General features: G+C 64.1%; 1 protein-coding gene across 9 annotated transcripts in view; it reads left to right on the forward strand.

Annotated features, from left to right (window-relative positions):
- The window catches only part of ADGRB2 (adhesion G protein-coupled receptor B2), a 153844-nt gene that overhangs the window by 117450 nt on the left and 22686 nt on the right, over nucleotides 1-13708 (forward strand). For all 9 annotated transcript variants that reach the window (XM_065576656.1, XM_065576657.1, XM_065576655.1 and 6 more), the window contains 10 exons: nucleotides 357-458; nucleotides 1075-1181; nucleotides 2949-3143; nucleotides 4132-4200; nucleotides 4824-4932; nucleotides 5210-5356; nucleotides 6564-6639; nucleotides 8161-8263; nucleotides 8877-8920; nucleotides 13485-13611. In XM_065576656.1, coding sequence (XP_065432728.1) covers nucleotides 357-458; nucleotides 1075-1181; nucleotides 2949-3143; nucleotides 4132-4200; nucleotides 4824-4932; nucleotides 5210-5356; nucleotides 6564-6639; nucleotides 8161-8263; nucleotides 8877-8920; nucleotides 13485-13611 — 1079 coding nt within the window. The remainder of the gene's footprint in view (nucleotides 1-356; nucleotides 459-1074; nucleotides 1182-2948; nucleotides 3144-4131; nucleotides 4201-4823; nucleotides 4933-5209; nucleotides 5357-6563; nucleotides 6640-8160; nucleotides 8264-8876; nucleotides 8921-13484; nucleotides 13612-13708) is intronic.

A 13708-nucleotide genomic window follows, 5' to 3' on the forward strand; every position in this document is an offset into this window, starting at 1 on the left:
GTCCGTCCTTCCACCTGCCCGCTGTCCCTCCATCCGTCTGTCCATCTGTCCTTCCACACGCCTGCTGTCCCTACATCCATCTGTCCGTCTGTCCTTCCACCCGCCCACTGCCCCTCCGTCCATCATTCCATCCACCCTCCTGCATTCCTTCCATCTGTCCTTCCACCCTCCTGCCGTCTGTCCAGCTCCCTCTCTCAAGCCAGTCTGCCTGACACAAGCCAGTCCTCCCTCCAGTCCAGCTGACCTACCACACGCCTGCTAGTCCCGCCCAGCACCCGTGCCCCCACCATTCTAGTGGCCCATCCGTGCAGAGCAGCCGTCCGGGGGCCCGTCTCACCCTCGCGTTCCCTTGGCAGCCTACCATGAAATGTGCAAGGATGAGTATGTCCTACTGATGACCTGGAAGAAGACGGCCGCTGGCGAGATCATCTACAACAAGTGCCCACCCAACGCCACCGGTGAGCGGCCAGGGCTCCCCCCCCGCCCCAGCTCCCCCCCCAGGGCTGCGAGCCGAGTGGGAAGGGGGGCGAGGCACATGGGCTATGGGAGTCACAGCCTGGCTGCAGGGCCGCATGCCCCAGCTAACGCTGCTGGGCCCCCAAGGAGTTCTGCTGCCTTCCTAGACGCGTTGATTCCCCGGCCTGGCTTCACACCCCGGCTTCCCCAGGGCACCTTGTGGGGTGGCCACAGGCTGCTGCTGGGGCTGGGAGCCTGGGGGCAGGTGCTGGGACTTGGGGGGACCTGTGGGCGTTGGCTCTGGGGGGCTGCAGGCACTGGGGCTGGAGCTGGGCCTGGGGGCTGTGGTCACTGGGGCTGTGGGCTCTGGGGCTGAGGGGCGGCGTGGGGGCAGGGGCTGTGGGCACTGGGGTTGAGGGGCGACGTGGGGGCAGGGGCTGTGGGCTCTGGGGGTGGGGTGGGGGCAGGGGCTGTAGGCACTGGGGCTGGAGCTGGGCCTGGGGGCTGTGGTCACTGGGGCTGTGGGCTCTGGGGCTGAGGGGCGGCGTGGGGGCAGGGGCTGCGGCACTCGGGCTGCACAGGCTGGGTGCTCCATGCTTCTTTTCCCCTCTTGTCTAGGATCCGCCAGCCGCCGGTGCCTGCTGAACGCCCACGGGGTGGCGTACTGGGGCGTGCCCAGCTTTGCCCGGTGCATCTCGCACGAGTACAGATACTTACATCTCTCAGTAGGTGCACACGCCGGCGGGCCCCCACGCTTCCCCCCCCCGACCCTGGTGCCACCTTCACTGCCTTTCACCCCGACGCCTTGGCAGTGCCAGTGGCTGCATTGCTTTGAGACTCCCTCGCACAGGGGGAGAGCCCAGCCAGCCCCCGGCCAGCTCTGTGCCCAGTGCCGGCCCCGGCCCCTCTGCTGAGCACCCCCCACGTTGCCCCGTGTGCCCTGTGCGGGCAGCCACCTGGGTGCAGAGGTCATTTCCCGGGGGGACTCTGGTTTCCTGGCCAGCTGGGGGGTCCCAGGGCTTGCCCGCAGGGGGCTTGGGGGCCTGGGCCGTGGTTTGAAGTGGCCGGGGTGGAGGAGGGGAGGGGGGCTTTGATCTGGCATTCTCCAGAGGTGGGGATTGCTACAGTCGCTGCTGCAGGAGATGGTGCCTCATTCCTCCTCCCCGGGGCCAGCCCCGTCCCCTCTGCTGATCCCCCCGGGCCACGGGGCTCCTACTGGGCCGATAGGTCCCTGTGCCTGGCCGCTGATGCTCCCTCTGATCTGTCCTTCCTCCCTTGGCTTCCAGTTCTCCCAGCCCTTCAGCCCCTCTCCGCTCTTGGGAGCCCCGCCCACCAGCTGACTCCACCCCGGTGACCCCCACTTACTCATTAACCCTTTGTGACTCTCCCCTCCTTGTCCCTGTTGTCTGCCCCCCTCTTCCCCCACCCCACAAGCTGCCTGAGAAGCGATTGCGGCTCAAGGCAGCGGGGATTGACCCGCGACTCCAGTTCTGCCGCGATCCCTCTGGTTGGGCAGGACGCCGAGCCCCCCAGGCACACCTCGCAGGCATGCCCGTCCTGGCGGGCTCTGATCTCCTGGCCTTGCATGGCTCCTCCCCACTGTATGCCTCGTTAAAGGGAGAGAGGGGAGCCCCTTCAAAGCCAGCCTGCCCCCCATCCGATCCCGCCCCTCCCCTTTCCCAGAGAAGGTGTGCTCCGAAGCCGGGTGGCCCTCGGGATTGGCAGACAAAAGCACCCCCAGTACAGAGCAGCCAGGCAGCCCCTGGCTCCCCCCAGCTGCCAGTGAAAATGCTGCTTTGCATGAATATTTCATTGCAATGGAACCTAATTAACATCCTTGCCCCCGGCTCCTTCCCCCGCCCGCCCCGGGTTCGGGGAGGGGGCTGATGCTAATTATCCCTCTGTGTTGCCATCTTCCCCGTTCTCGCTGTCTGTCCCGTTCCCTGGCAAGGCCAAGCACTCTGCTGAGGTAGATCAAGGAGCTGCCTTGACTAGCAAGATCCCCATTTGACATATGGGGAAACCGAGGCACGGGGTAGGGGAGTGACTCACCTGGAACAGTGACTCAGTGGCGAAGCTGGACTAGAACCCAGCGTTCCTGATTTCCTTGACCCCTACTCTAATCCATCGGCCCCACATCCTCCTTTGGGGGGCCGCGGGGGCTCAGGGGCTGCGGTGTGGGGCCAGGAGGGGAGTTGGCGTGGGTATGGCACCTTCCTGCCTGGGGGAAGAGGAGCGAGGCCCTGGGCCCTGCAGTGGTGGCTCCTGCGATGGTGTGGGACACGGGGAACTTCCCCGGGAGGGGCCGTGTGTCCTGGGGGTGGGACATGGGTAACCACCCTGGTGGCTCCTGTGAATGTCCGTGCTGTTCTCAGACAGGACTCCTGTCCGGCTGTTGCCTCAGGGTGGGTTGGGAGAGGGACCCGGGGAACCCCCTGCTGCTGGGTAATCTCTCCCCTCCCCCCCCCATCTCTGTCCCTCTGCGTGGAAAGCTGCGGGAGCACCTGGCCAAGGGGCAGCGCATGCTGGCGGGCGAGGGCATGTCGCAGGTGGTGCGCAGCCTGCTGGAGCTGATGGCCCGCAGGACGTACTACAGCGGGGACCTGCTCTTCTCGGTGGAGATCCTGCGCAACGTCACCGACACCTTCAAGAGGGCCACCTACGTCCCCTCCTCTGACGACGTGCAGGTACCGCCCGGCGGGCCCCTGCCACCAGCCGGGGCCCGGCCCAGGCCCCGTGAAAGGCCAGCGTGGCTGCCTTTCCCTGCCCTCTCTCTGGCCTTGTTATGGGGGCCTCACCCCTTTTGTGTCTGGCTCTGTGGTTTCACCTGCCATCTCTGGACCCACGTGCACGGGGGTCCCCCCGTCCCCAGGCTGGCGCTGCCGGGCTAACAAGCAGCAGCCGAAGCTGGCCTGGATCTGAGCTGGTGGGCGGGGGGAGCTGGTGAAGATGCTCGGCTTCCACCGGCAGCGGGGGGGGAGTTGGTGATGCTCAGTTGGGAGCAACCAAGGTGGTCGCAGCAGGGCCAGGAAGAATCCCACCTGGAGCTGGGGCGGGGGCTGGGGGGGTCCTGTCTGGGTGTGTGTGTGGCAGGGCTGCCTGGGGGTGCAGGTGCAGGTACTCTCAGGGCAGTGGAATTTCGAGGCTCCCAGACATGGCCGGGGGAAGCCCCCTGTCCCATAGGCGCCAACTTTCTCCGGCGCCGCTGGGTGCCCGCGCCCCCCGCCCCGATTCCACCCCATCCCTGCCCCTGGCCCTGCCCCCATTCCAACCCCATCCCCAAAGTCCCCACCCTAACTCCTCCCCCTCCCTGCCCCTATTGGATCCCTTCCCCAAATCCCCGCCCCAGCCCCGCCTCTTCCCCAGCACTCCATGTTCTTCCCCCTCCCTCCTTGCCCCACGAATCAGCTGTTTCGTGGCGCAAGTGCTGGGAGGGAGGGGGGAGAAGCAGGACACAGCGGCGCGCTTGCGGAGGAGGCGGAGGTGAGCTGGAGCAGGGAGGCGGGGCAGGGCCACGGGGAGGTGCCGGTGGGTGCTGAGCATCCACCAATTTTTTTCCATGGGTGCTCCAGCCCCGGAGCACCCGCGGAGTCGGCGCCTATGCCCTGTCCCATGCCCCCATGCGTCACCGAGCCACCCCCTCACGCCCCCTCTCCTCTCCTCCACTCCCTGCAGCGCTTCTTCCAGGTGGTCAGCTACATGGTGGACTTGGAGAACAGAGACAAGTGGGAGGACGCCCAGCAGGTGAGCCGGCCGCTTAGGGATGGGCGCCAGCCGGCCAGGGAGGCAGGCGCTCGGCCGGCGCAGCCCGACTGTGGCTGTGACAGGCTCTCGACGGAGCAGGGGGTGGCATGGTGCCCGTGCTGCCAGCCCAGCGTGTGGGGCTGCCCTTCCAGTGCCCGGTCTAAGCTGGAGGAGCAAGGAGGCGCCCCAATCAGCAGGTGGCCCTTTGGCTTCAGCCCCATCTAGAGGGCACCTGGTCTGGGAGCTTTTCTGGGGCCTTGTCTGCTGCGGTGGGAGGTATCGGGCTGGGGGCCGCCTGTGGGGAGAGGGTCTCTGGATGAAAGGGTTGGGGCCGGTGCCTGGGCAGGGAACCCCCTCCCCACAACACCCGCCCCTTCCCGTAAGGCTAAGCATGGCTTGGATCACACTCTGGGAAGTTTGGGGTGTCCCCTGCGGATGATTTGGGGGGACCCTTTGGAACCGTCCAGGTCCTTCCTGCCCCATTTGCCATCAGTGGGGGCATGTGGCAAGGCGCTACTCTCCCCCGCGCCATACCTGGGCCCCTGTTTTAGCCCCCTTCCCCTCCTCTCCCCCCGCCGTACCTGGGCCCCTGTGGTAGCCTCTCCCCCTCTCTGTGCCCACAGGTGTCCCCTGGCTCCGTGCACCTCATGAAGGTGGTGGAAGATTTCATCCACCTGGTGGGGGACGCGCTGAAGGCCTTCCAGAGCTCCCTTGTGGTTACCGACAACCTGGGTGAGTGGCCGGGCTGGGGCGGCCCGCGGAGGTGGCAGGGCCTGGGGCCGCTTTATTCTGAGGGGGGCATGAGGGGTCCCAGGCCAGTGCAGCAGCAGAGAGGCTGGGAGCCCTGGGGAGTGGAGGTGGCAGGAGGCACGTGGCCCCCGCAGGGCTGCGCCAGGCGGGCTCCCAGGAGGCCCGTGAGCAGAGACGCCCGGGCAATGTGAGCTTGGCCAATGTGCCCAGGCAGGCGTGAGCTGGAAGTGACCCTTTCTCCCTGTCGCTTCCCTGACAGTGATCAGCATCCAGAGAGAGCCCGTCTCGGCCGTCTCCAGCGACATCAACTTCCCCATGAAGGGGCGCCGGGGCATGAAGGACTGGGCCCGCCATTCGGAGGACAAGCTCTTCATCCCCAAGTCGGTGTTGAGCCTCTCCTCCTCTGGTAAGGCAGGGCCGGGGCCCCCGGGAGGAGAGCAGCAGGGGTGGCTGTGTGTGCGTCTGTGTGTTTGTTCCCATGTGATTACGTGTGTGTGCGCGCGCGTGTGTGTGTGTGTGTGTGTGTCGGTTTGTGTATGCACACGGGCGAGGTGTGTGTTTGCATGCAGGTGTGCAAATGCACGTGTGTCTGCATCCCCATCTGCGTGTGCATGATGCAGGTGTCCTTGTTCATGTGTGTGCGGGTGTGGAGTTATTGCAAAGTTCGCATGGGAGCAAATGCACATGTGCCTTGTGTGCATAGTCACATGTGATTGCGTGTGTGTGCGTGTATATTTGTGTGTGCCCATGTGCGTGCCAGCTGGTTTGGCTGCTGTGACGGTTGTTTGGACGCGGATGCAAACAAGCGGCTGCAGTTGGTTTGCCGTTCTCTCCATGGCTGCTCTGTAAAGAAGTGCAAACGGTGGTTCCCCGCCCAGCGCATGGAGCCAGTGAAGGTTTTAATCTTTCAATTACCTGTTAATGTTGGTTAAAAATCTGCCTGGCACCGGCTGGGGGGTGAACACAGGCTGCCCTCGAGCTGGGCTTTGGGGCCGTCCTGTGACATGGACCTGGGTCACCTGTGGCCCTCTCTCTCTTTCCATGGGGGACACGCCCTGGGCTGGACTTGGGTGTCAGACTCTGCTGGCTGTGCTGTGAGATGGGCCACTAGAAGAGAGGCAGGCTGGGTAGCCAAGTGCATCCTGGGACACAGACCTGGCTGGACTGGCATGTGCTGGGGACGGCTGCTATTCCCCCTGCATGGTGGTGCTTTAGCAGGGCTCCCAAAGCCCTTCCCCTTCCCCTTCCCAGCTGCGGGTCGGCACCGTTAACCCCCTTTTACAGGCGAGGAAACAGAGGCGCGGAGCCATTCAGCAACGTACCCCAGCGAGTCACAGCAGGGAGGGAATAGAACCCAGGAGTCCTAGCTTCCATTCCCCCACTGTAACCTCTTCCTCTGGATGGAGCCATCCCCATCGCCCAGAGGGCAGGGGAAGGGGCCTGTCTGCATTCCCAGGCTACGGGGAAGGGTGTGCATTGGAAGAGGGGGGCGCGTAACGACTTGCAGCCCTTTCCAGGAGGGCCACGTGTGTCCCCGTCCCCAGCTGGGGTGTGAGCCAAGCCAGGGACACCTGTTCACCGTTGCTCTGTCCCCTTCCCCTCTCTCTCTGCAGAAATGGACGAGTCGTCGTACTTTGTGATCGGGGCCATCCTGTACCGCACTCTGGGGCTCATCTTACCTCCTCCCAGGTGGGTGGCCGGCCGGGGCATGGGGGCAGGAACCAGGGCTTCTGAATGGGGCAGGGGATGGTGGGGTCCTGAGTCTCTTGTTACATTGAAATGCAGCTATGGGGTGGGGTGGGGGTGGGGGGGGACAAGGCTGGGCCCTGCATGGGGGCGATACACAGCCGTGTGCCCTGAGCTGTGACCCTGCTGGAGTTATTGCTGCATGTCCTGAGCGTGAGTGGGGAGAGGGGAAGAACTGAGCACTGGGCAGATCTGGTTCCTGGGTTCAGGATCAAGTGCGGTAAGGGGGAGGGTGGACCCTATTGGGGCTGGGGACCAGGCTGGGGGAGGGTACAAGACAGCACAGATGGCGCCATATGTGGGCAGAGGTTTGGTTCCTGGAGGGTGGGGGGCGCTGGAGGTGCGAGGGGGCAGCAGATGAGAGCAGGCACCTTTCTGGGTTTCTGTAGCGTAGCATCCCCAGGCAGCGCCTCCCGGCAGCCCATGTCTTAGCCGGCTGCTGTGCAAGCATAGGCAGGAGAACGGGGAGCCAGTGCCACTCAAAGAAGGGTTCCTCCAGCCTGCGTCTGCTGTCAGGAGCTGAAAACAGGAAGGAGAAAGAGAGAAGCAGCAGGTTTGTGCGGGAAGGGGAAAGTTCAGGTCTGAAATGTGGGACAGCCGAGAGGGCTGTGCACACTCATGGGCACATGCGTGTGTGTATATACACCCCCCCATACACGCACACTTCACCCATGCACAGACAAAACTGCACCTGTGCACACTCTCCACCCCCGACATACAGAGGGAGGGGGGGTGTATCCACACACACACACACACATGCATGGTCAAGGAGTCAGACGTTCATACACAATGCCCAGGCACAGGCAAAACCATCCCCAGTTGTGGCTATGCAGCGACACGGGGAGCGGAGCGGAAAACATGCTTTACAGGGCTAGACTCCGGGCGCTTGACCTGTTTAGCCTAACCCAGAGAATGGGAAAGGGGGACTCAGTCGCCGTCTGGAGGTACCTCCGCGGGGAGCAGAAATTTGATAGTGGGCCCTTCTGTCTAGCAGACAAAGATCGAACAAGGTCCAATGGCTGGAAGCTGAAGCGAGACAAATTCCACCTGGAAAGCAGTGAGGGTAATTAACAACTTCCCCAGGCTGGTGGTGGATTCTCCGGCCTCGGCAACTTTTACATCAAGCTGGGAAGTTTTTCTTAAACGTGCGTTTTAGATTGGACAGGAATTAAATTCAGGGAAGTTCCAGGGCCGGAGTTATGCCCGAGGTCAGGCCCCTTCACTGCTCATCATTTATACATACCGTGTGTAAGGAGATGCACACTCAGCTCATACAACGTGGTGCATGAGCAAAGACAGTCCTGCAACGCTGTGTGCGCACACATGCTCTCACACACACACACACACACACGCAACATGCGTGTGACCAACAGCAGGACGTACCAGCTCCCAGAGAGCCCTGTCCTGAAGCCTGTAACGTCCTGCGCTGTGTCCTGGCTCCAGCGTGTTCCCTCGTCTCCACAGGAGCCCCTTGGCCGTCACGTCCCGAGTACTCACCGTGACCGTGCGCCCGCCGACCAAGCCCACGGAGCCCCTGATCTCAGTGGAGCTGTCCCACATGCTCAATGTAAGTGCTGTGCATTCCGAGGGGGGTCTCAGATGTCCGCCGGGCCCCATCACGAGGGCAGAGAAATGTTCACCCGTCACCCACCCCTGCATGCCCTGCTATTGCGGGCCCCTGCTCCACCCACAGCCTTCCTGCAGTCCCAGTCCTGTGTGCCCGCCCTTCCTCTCAGCTGGGCAAGTGCCCTGCCATCCAAACCCATACCCCTGCTATTCCAGTCCTCGGTGCCCTCAGTCCCCACCCATAGAGCCTTGCTTGACCTTGGGCGACTGAGGCGCAGCCCAGAGCTGCTGCCGCTTCCCCTGGCTGGGGGCTGCGGGGGAGGTTTCCCTGGCCACGTGTTACCAGTCTGCCTGGCTTCAGTGCTGCTGAGACACCCGACGCCGTGGCCCCTGCTGGTGCCCTCCCTTGTGCCACTTTCTAGGGGCCCGTGCTGTGGCGGGCAGGTAGTCATGAGGCTAACGGGGGCAGCAGCAGGCCGTGCTCAGATCAGAGAGTATCTCCCGCCCGCCATGGCCGGAGCCAGAGAGAGGCGGGTGAGAGCGGGGGCGGGGAGAGAAGGAGCGTCCCCGTCCCTGCCCCGGGTCTCCGCTAACCCAGCTCTGTCTGTCTGCAGGGCACCTCGCACCCGCAGTGCGTCACCTGGGACTACTCCAAAGCGTGAGTGCAGCTCTGGGCCCGGCGTGTCTCTCGGGGGGCTCCCTGGATGGTGGCGGGGCCTCTGTGACGGAGCAGGGAGCAGGGCAGATTTGACCTGGGAATGTTGCAGGGGGGTTGCAGTGGGGATGTGGGACTTCCCTTGAAGGAAGCTACCTGAGCTGTAACCTGAGCCAGGAACGGGGGTGGGAAGAATTAACACCTTCTGCCCGGGAGACTGAACAAAGGAGAGGAGCAGCGGGAGGAGTTTGGAGTTTAGTTTCGGTTGGGGCTGGGTGGTGCAACGCAGGGAACCCCAAGCTGGGGTCTAAGCTCCCTGAACCTCCCAGAGGGACCTAATTGAGGGGGTCTGGTCGTACCTACACGCTCTGCTTGAGACTGTGTTCCTGTCCTTAAATAAACCTTCTGCTTTACTGGTTGGCTGAGAGTCGCAGTGAATCTCGGGAAGAGGGGTGCAGGGCCCTAACTCCCCCACAATCCGCAACAGCCTCAAAGAGGGGGGCTGGCTCTGTGCCATGGAGGAGAGCCTGCCGCTCGCTGGAGCCAGAGCTGGGGCCTATGGAACAGGTGCACTGGGCCCTGTGTGCTGCCCTCCCCATCCCCGGCCTTCCCCACGGCAGCACCCTCTGCCTGGAGACTGGAGCCTGCCCACCCTCGCAGAGCGGCACCCGTCTGCTCACCCAGCAGCGGCACAGGCTGTTCCTTCCCCTCCAGCCGCTGCCAGCTGGGCTGTATGCCAGCCTGCCCTGGGCTCTGTCAGGGTGACCCCTGTGGTTTGTTAGCCCCTTGCTGCCCATGGTGCAGCCCCTCTGCTCCCCAGCTCTGGCAGGCACTTGCACCTGGACCTGGGCCTGGTCCCCCTGCAGGGTCTGGAGTTGGCACCCACCTGCCTTTCCTGGGTAGCTGAGGGCTCTGTGCTGGAGGCCGGGCTCTCTGCAGGGCGTTCCCTACACGCTGTCCTCCCGCCGCAGAGCGTGGGAGATGGACGCACCTCCGGGGTGGTGAGAGCCAGCCGCCTCCCCTCCCTGCAGTGTCAGCCGGGCCGTGGAACGGCGGGTGACATGGAGAGGGCAGGTGCCCAGCCTCCCTGCTGCTGCAAACCTTCCCCTGCGCCACAGGCTACCCAGGCCCCCAGCGCCCCACGGGCACTGCCCACCCACCCATCTTGGCTGCAGAGCCCCATGCAGAGAGGCAGGTTGACTGGGTAGGACCAGGGACTGGGTGAGGGGAGTTGTGGGTGAGGCAGGCGAGCCTGTGGCTTCTTGGCAAGGAGAGAGGAGGATGAGAAGGGGACCCCCACACCCGCACACTTGGAGGGTTAACGGGGTGTAGATCCCTCGGCTGCTCTGATGCCTTCCCCGCCCCAGCCTCATTGGCGTTCGGGGAGGGGACTGGCCATTGGCTGGAGGGAGCCAGATGGGCGGCCCTGTGTGGTGCTGTCCACTCCCCCGAGCTGAAAGCTCCCGTTATCCCAGGCAGAGCCCCGAGCAAAGCTCCCCATCTCGTTATCCTTGGCGCACGGGTTATTATACAGCAAGGAGAGATCTAACGGGCTCCTCTCCCCGCCCCGGCCGGGCGGTCACGTCCGCATTTAAAGAGCGAGGAGACCAGAACGAGGCCAAGCCCCCTATGGCCGTGGGTTAATTTTGCTAATACCGGTATTGATTAGCGCCCGCTTGAAGCCGGAGATTGATGCCTGCAGCTTGCCAGACGCAGTTTGTTAGCGACGGGCTGGAGCAGAGAGCCAGGGCCGTGCAGCGCTCGGGCGGGAGAGCGATAAAGTGGGGCAGATTGCTGTGGTGTTGGGGAGGGGGAGCCAGTGGCCTCCAGTGGTCCTGGCTGTGCGCTCTGACAGCAGTGCTGCCTGGGCTGGGGGCCAGTGGGGCCGTGCCAAGGGGGGGTGCTTCTGGCTTTAGCACCTCGTTATTGTCTGCCCCTTTCTGTCCCTGCAGGGGCGGTTGTGGGGGGAGTTCGGCAGCCTGCGTGGCAGAGGGTCAGGCAGGACGATCCTGGGGGTCCCTTTGGCCTTGCAAACTCTGGATCTAGCCAAGCGCAGCCTCACGGCCCTGCAGCCTCCCTTCGGGTTGCAGAGCAACCTCGCTGTAACTCTGTCAGCATTGGCACGTCGCAGCAGCCACGGCTCGCGCTCCCCCACCTCCCGCGATGTACAGTCCCACGCCAGCCGCCTCCCGTGGACAGGCTGTGACGCTCCGACCTCCAAGCCGGAAAGTGACCCCCCCCCCCAGAGGCCACTGCCGGGGCCCTGAGGGCATGCAGTGGCTCGGGGATGGGTGACAGAGCCTTCCCCGCTCTGGGTTACTGGTTCCCGTGCAGCCCTGCTGGGGAGGGACTCGAGATGGGCCAGAGGCTGGACTTGACCAAAATCTAGGGCTGGGCTTTCAGTTCCGGCCTCCCCGGCTCGGAGTTGACGCACGCTGTGCAGCCAACGTGGTGGGACACAGCCAGTTCTCAGGGACGCAGGCCTGGGACCTGATCCATTGACACCCTGGGTAAGCGGCTCCTGCCCCTTGGCGTTGGGAGCTGCGGGCAGAACCGCTGCCATCGCAAGGAGCGGGTATCGCTGGCATCTCTGAAGTGATGGCTAATGCGCACCCAGGAAGGGCTCTCCAATGCCCGGAGTGGGTAGTTGCCAATCCCTTGATGTGGCAGGAGGGCTGGGCAGTCAGTGGGGCGGGAGCCTTGATACCGACTCAGAAAGGGCACCAAGGCCCAGAACCTGCCCTAGCTGCAGGGAGATCCCACAGCTCCGGCTGCCTGCAGGCCCATCCGGAAGCAGTAATGAGGGGCCCATTGCTGCAGACTTCCAGGTGGGGATGCCTGGCTGGAGGAGGGTAAAATCTTCCCCAGACATTGCCATGGTAGCGCTTGGCGCCCAGGTGCCACTTAAACCAGCAGCCCTGGGTAGCTCTGTGCCTTTGTTTTACCCCAGCTGCATTCAGCTGCCCCAGCCCCGAACCACAGTGAACCCCCCGGTACCATGTGGCAGTGCTTTGCTGCGGCGTGAGTGACTCTGCAAGGTGAGGGCCAGTGGGGCCCAGTGCCCGTCCATGGTGCCTGCTGTCACAGAGCCCGGTCCCCAGAGGGGCTGGGCACCCGCATGCCAGTAGAAGCTAATGGGCAGTGCGGGAACCTGGCACCTCTGCAAATGCCAGCCGTGGGCTCTGGGACTGGGTGAGCCTGGGGGCTCCAGCCCTGGGCATGGTGGGGCGTGCCACTGCTGGCTTTGCATGCCCAGATGCAGGGCTTCGCACAGCCACCTGACACATGGGCCCGCGGGCCCTTGGTGTCCTGTGTTTCAAAGCTGATGCTATTGCACATTTCTGCCTGGGCACCAAGGCACGTCCCTGTGCGGTGGCCCCTCCAGGCAGAGTAGTGCTTGCAGGAAGGTGGGTACGTTCAAAATGTATCGGCCAGAAACAGTCCCACCCTCCATAGCACCACCGCTCCTGAGCCCGCGACTGGCCCCGGCGGCACACGCAGGGCAGGAACGTGGGTAGGGCAGGCAGGCTTCTCGGCCCAGAGAGCTGGGAAAGGGCCTGGTACAGCCGGCTCCATTCCCTCCCATTTCCTTTCCAAACAGCAGAGCAAGGTCGGGGGGGGGGTGAGGGGGGTGAAGAGGCATCTCCCTGCTGGCTGCATTGTTGGCTGGCTGACTCAGCACAGGGCGCCCCCCCACTGCAGTTCCGCAGGAGGGCAGTGCCAGCTGTGCCATCGGCTAAGGTGACCGGAATGGGCGAGCGTTGCTCAGGCCGCAGTTGGGTTTTCCAGGGGTGAACTCCGGGCTGATCAGGGGCGGACGGGTGTCCCCAGTTGGCTGGGAGTGGCAGCTTCGTACACCTTTGTGTGGCCTGGCACGCAGTCAGCCACATGTCTGTGAGCCCGCGCGTGCCCCGGATCACACGCGTGCCCAGCCTCGCAGGTGTGCTGTTCCGTGTGCAGTTGCTGTAATGCCTTGTTGCATGGGTGCTCCCCGTCCTGGGCTGTATCGCTTACCTGGAGCCTGGCTTGGCTCATTTAATTCCCCTCTGGTCTCCTTAGCTTTCAATACAGGTGGGTTGAACAAACAAGAGGCCAAAGCCAGGTGGGGTGTGGGGGAGCTGGCTCTGACCCCTGGCTGGCCTCCATCCACCCTCCCTGGGGCCGGGCTCCCCTCCCTTCCTCGCTGGAGTTTAACCCCCGACCCCAGCCAGCAACCTGAGTAAATCAGGCCTGTGTGCAGTGTTCAGCCCCCCCAGGGATCAGTGTCTGGGGGTGGGGGGAAGAGCAGGGGGATGGGGGGGCGTGGAGCTGAGCTGGCTTTCGTCAGCGCAGCCCGGGGCAAGGAGGGGGGAAGGGCAGGGTTCTGCCCCAGCATCTGGGTCACGCGCTAAAGCAGCCGCCCAGACCCTGCCCCAGCGCCGCTCAGACCCCCTCCCCCATAGGGCCCAATGCGGCCGTCGGGTGGGCAGCGCCAGCGAAGGGTTAAGTCGGCTCGGAAGCCGAGGGGCTCTGTGTGTTTGATCATTTTAAATCACTCTCTCTCCTGCTCTCCCGTTCCATTAATCAGGGATGCGGGCTCTGGAAACTGGGACACCGAGAGCTGCCAAACGCTGGAGACCCTCCCGGCTCACACCAAATGCCTGTGTAGCCACCTCTCCACCTACGCCGTCCTCGCCCAGCTGCCCAAGGACCTGGTAGGTGGCACCAGCCCAGCGCCCTCCAGTTCCCCTTCTTGTCTTCGGCTGTCGCTGGGCCTGAGCCGAGCGGGAACCGGCAGCAGGAGCAGGGTGG

This window comes from Chrysemys picta, chromosome 23, assembly GCF_011386835.1.
Source record: "Chrysemys picta bellii isolate R12L10 chromosome 23, ASM1138683v2, whole genome shotgun sequence".
Taxonomy (NCBI): domain Eukaryota; kingdom Metazoa; phylum Chordata; order Testudines; family Emydidae; genus Chrysemys; species Chrysemys picta.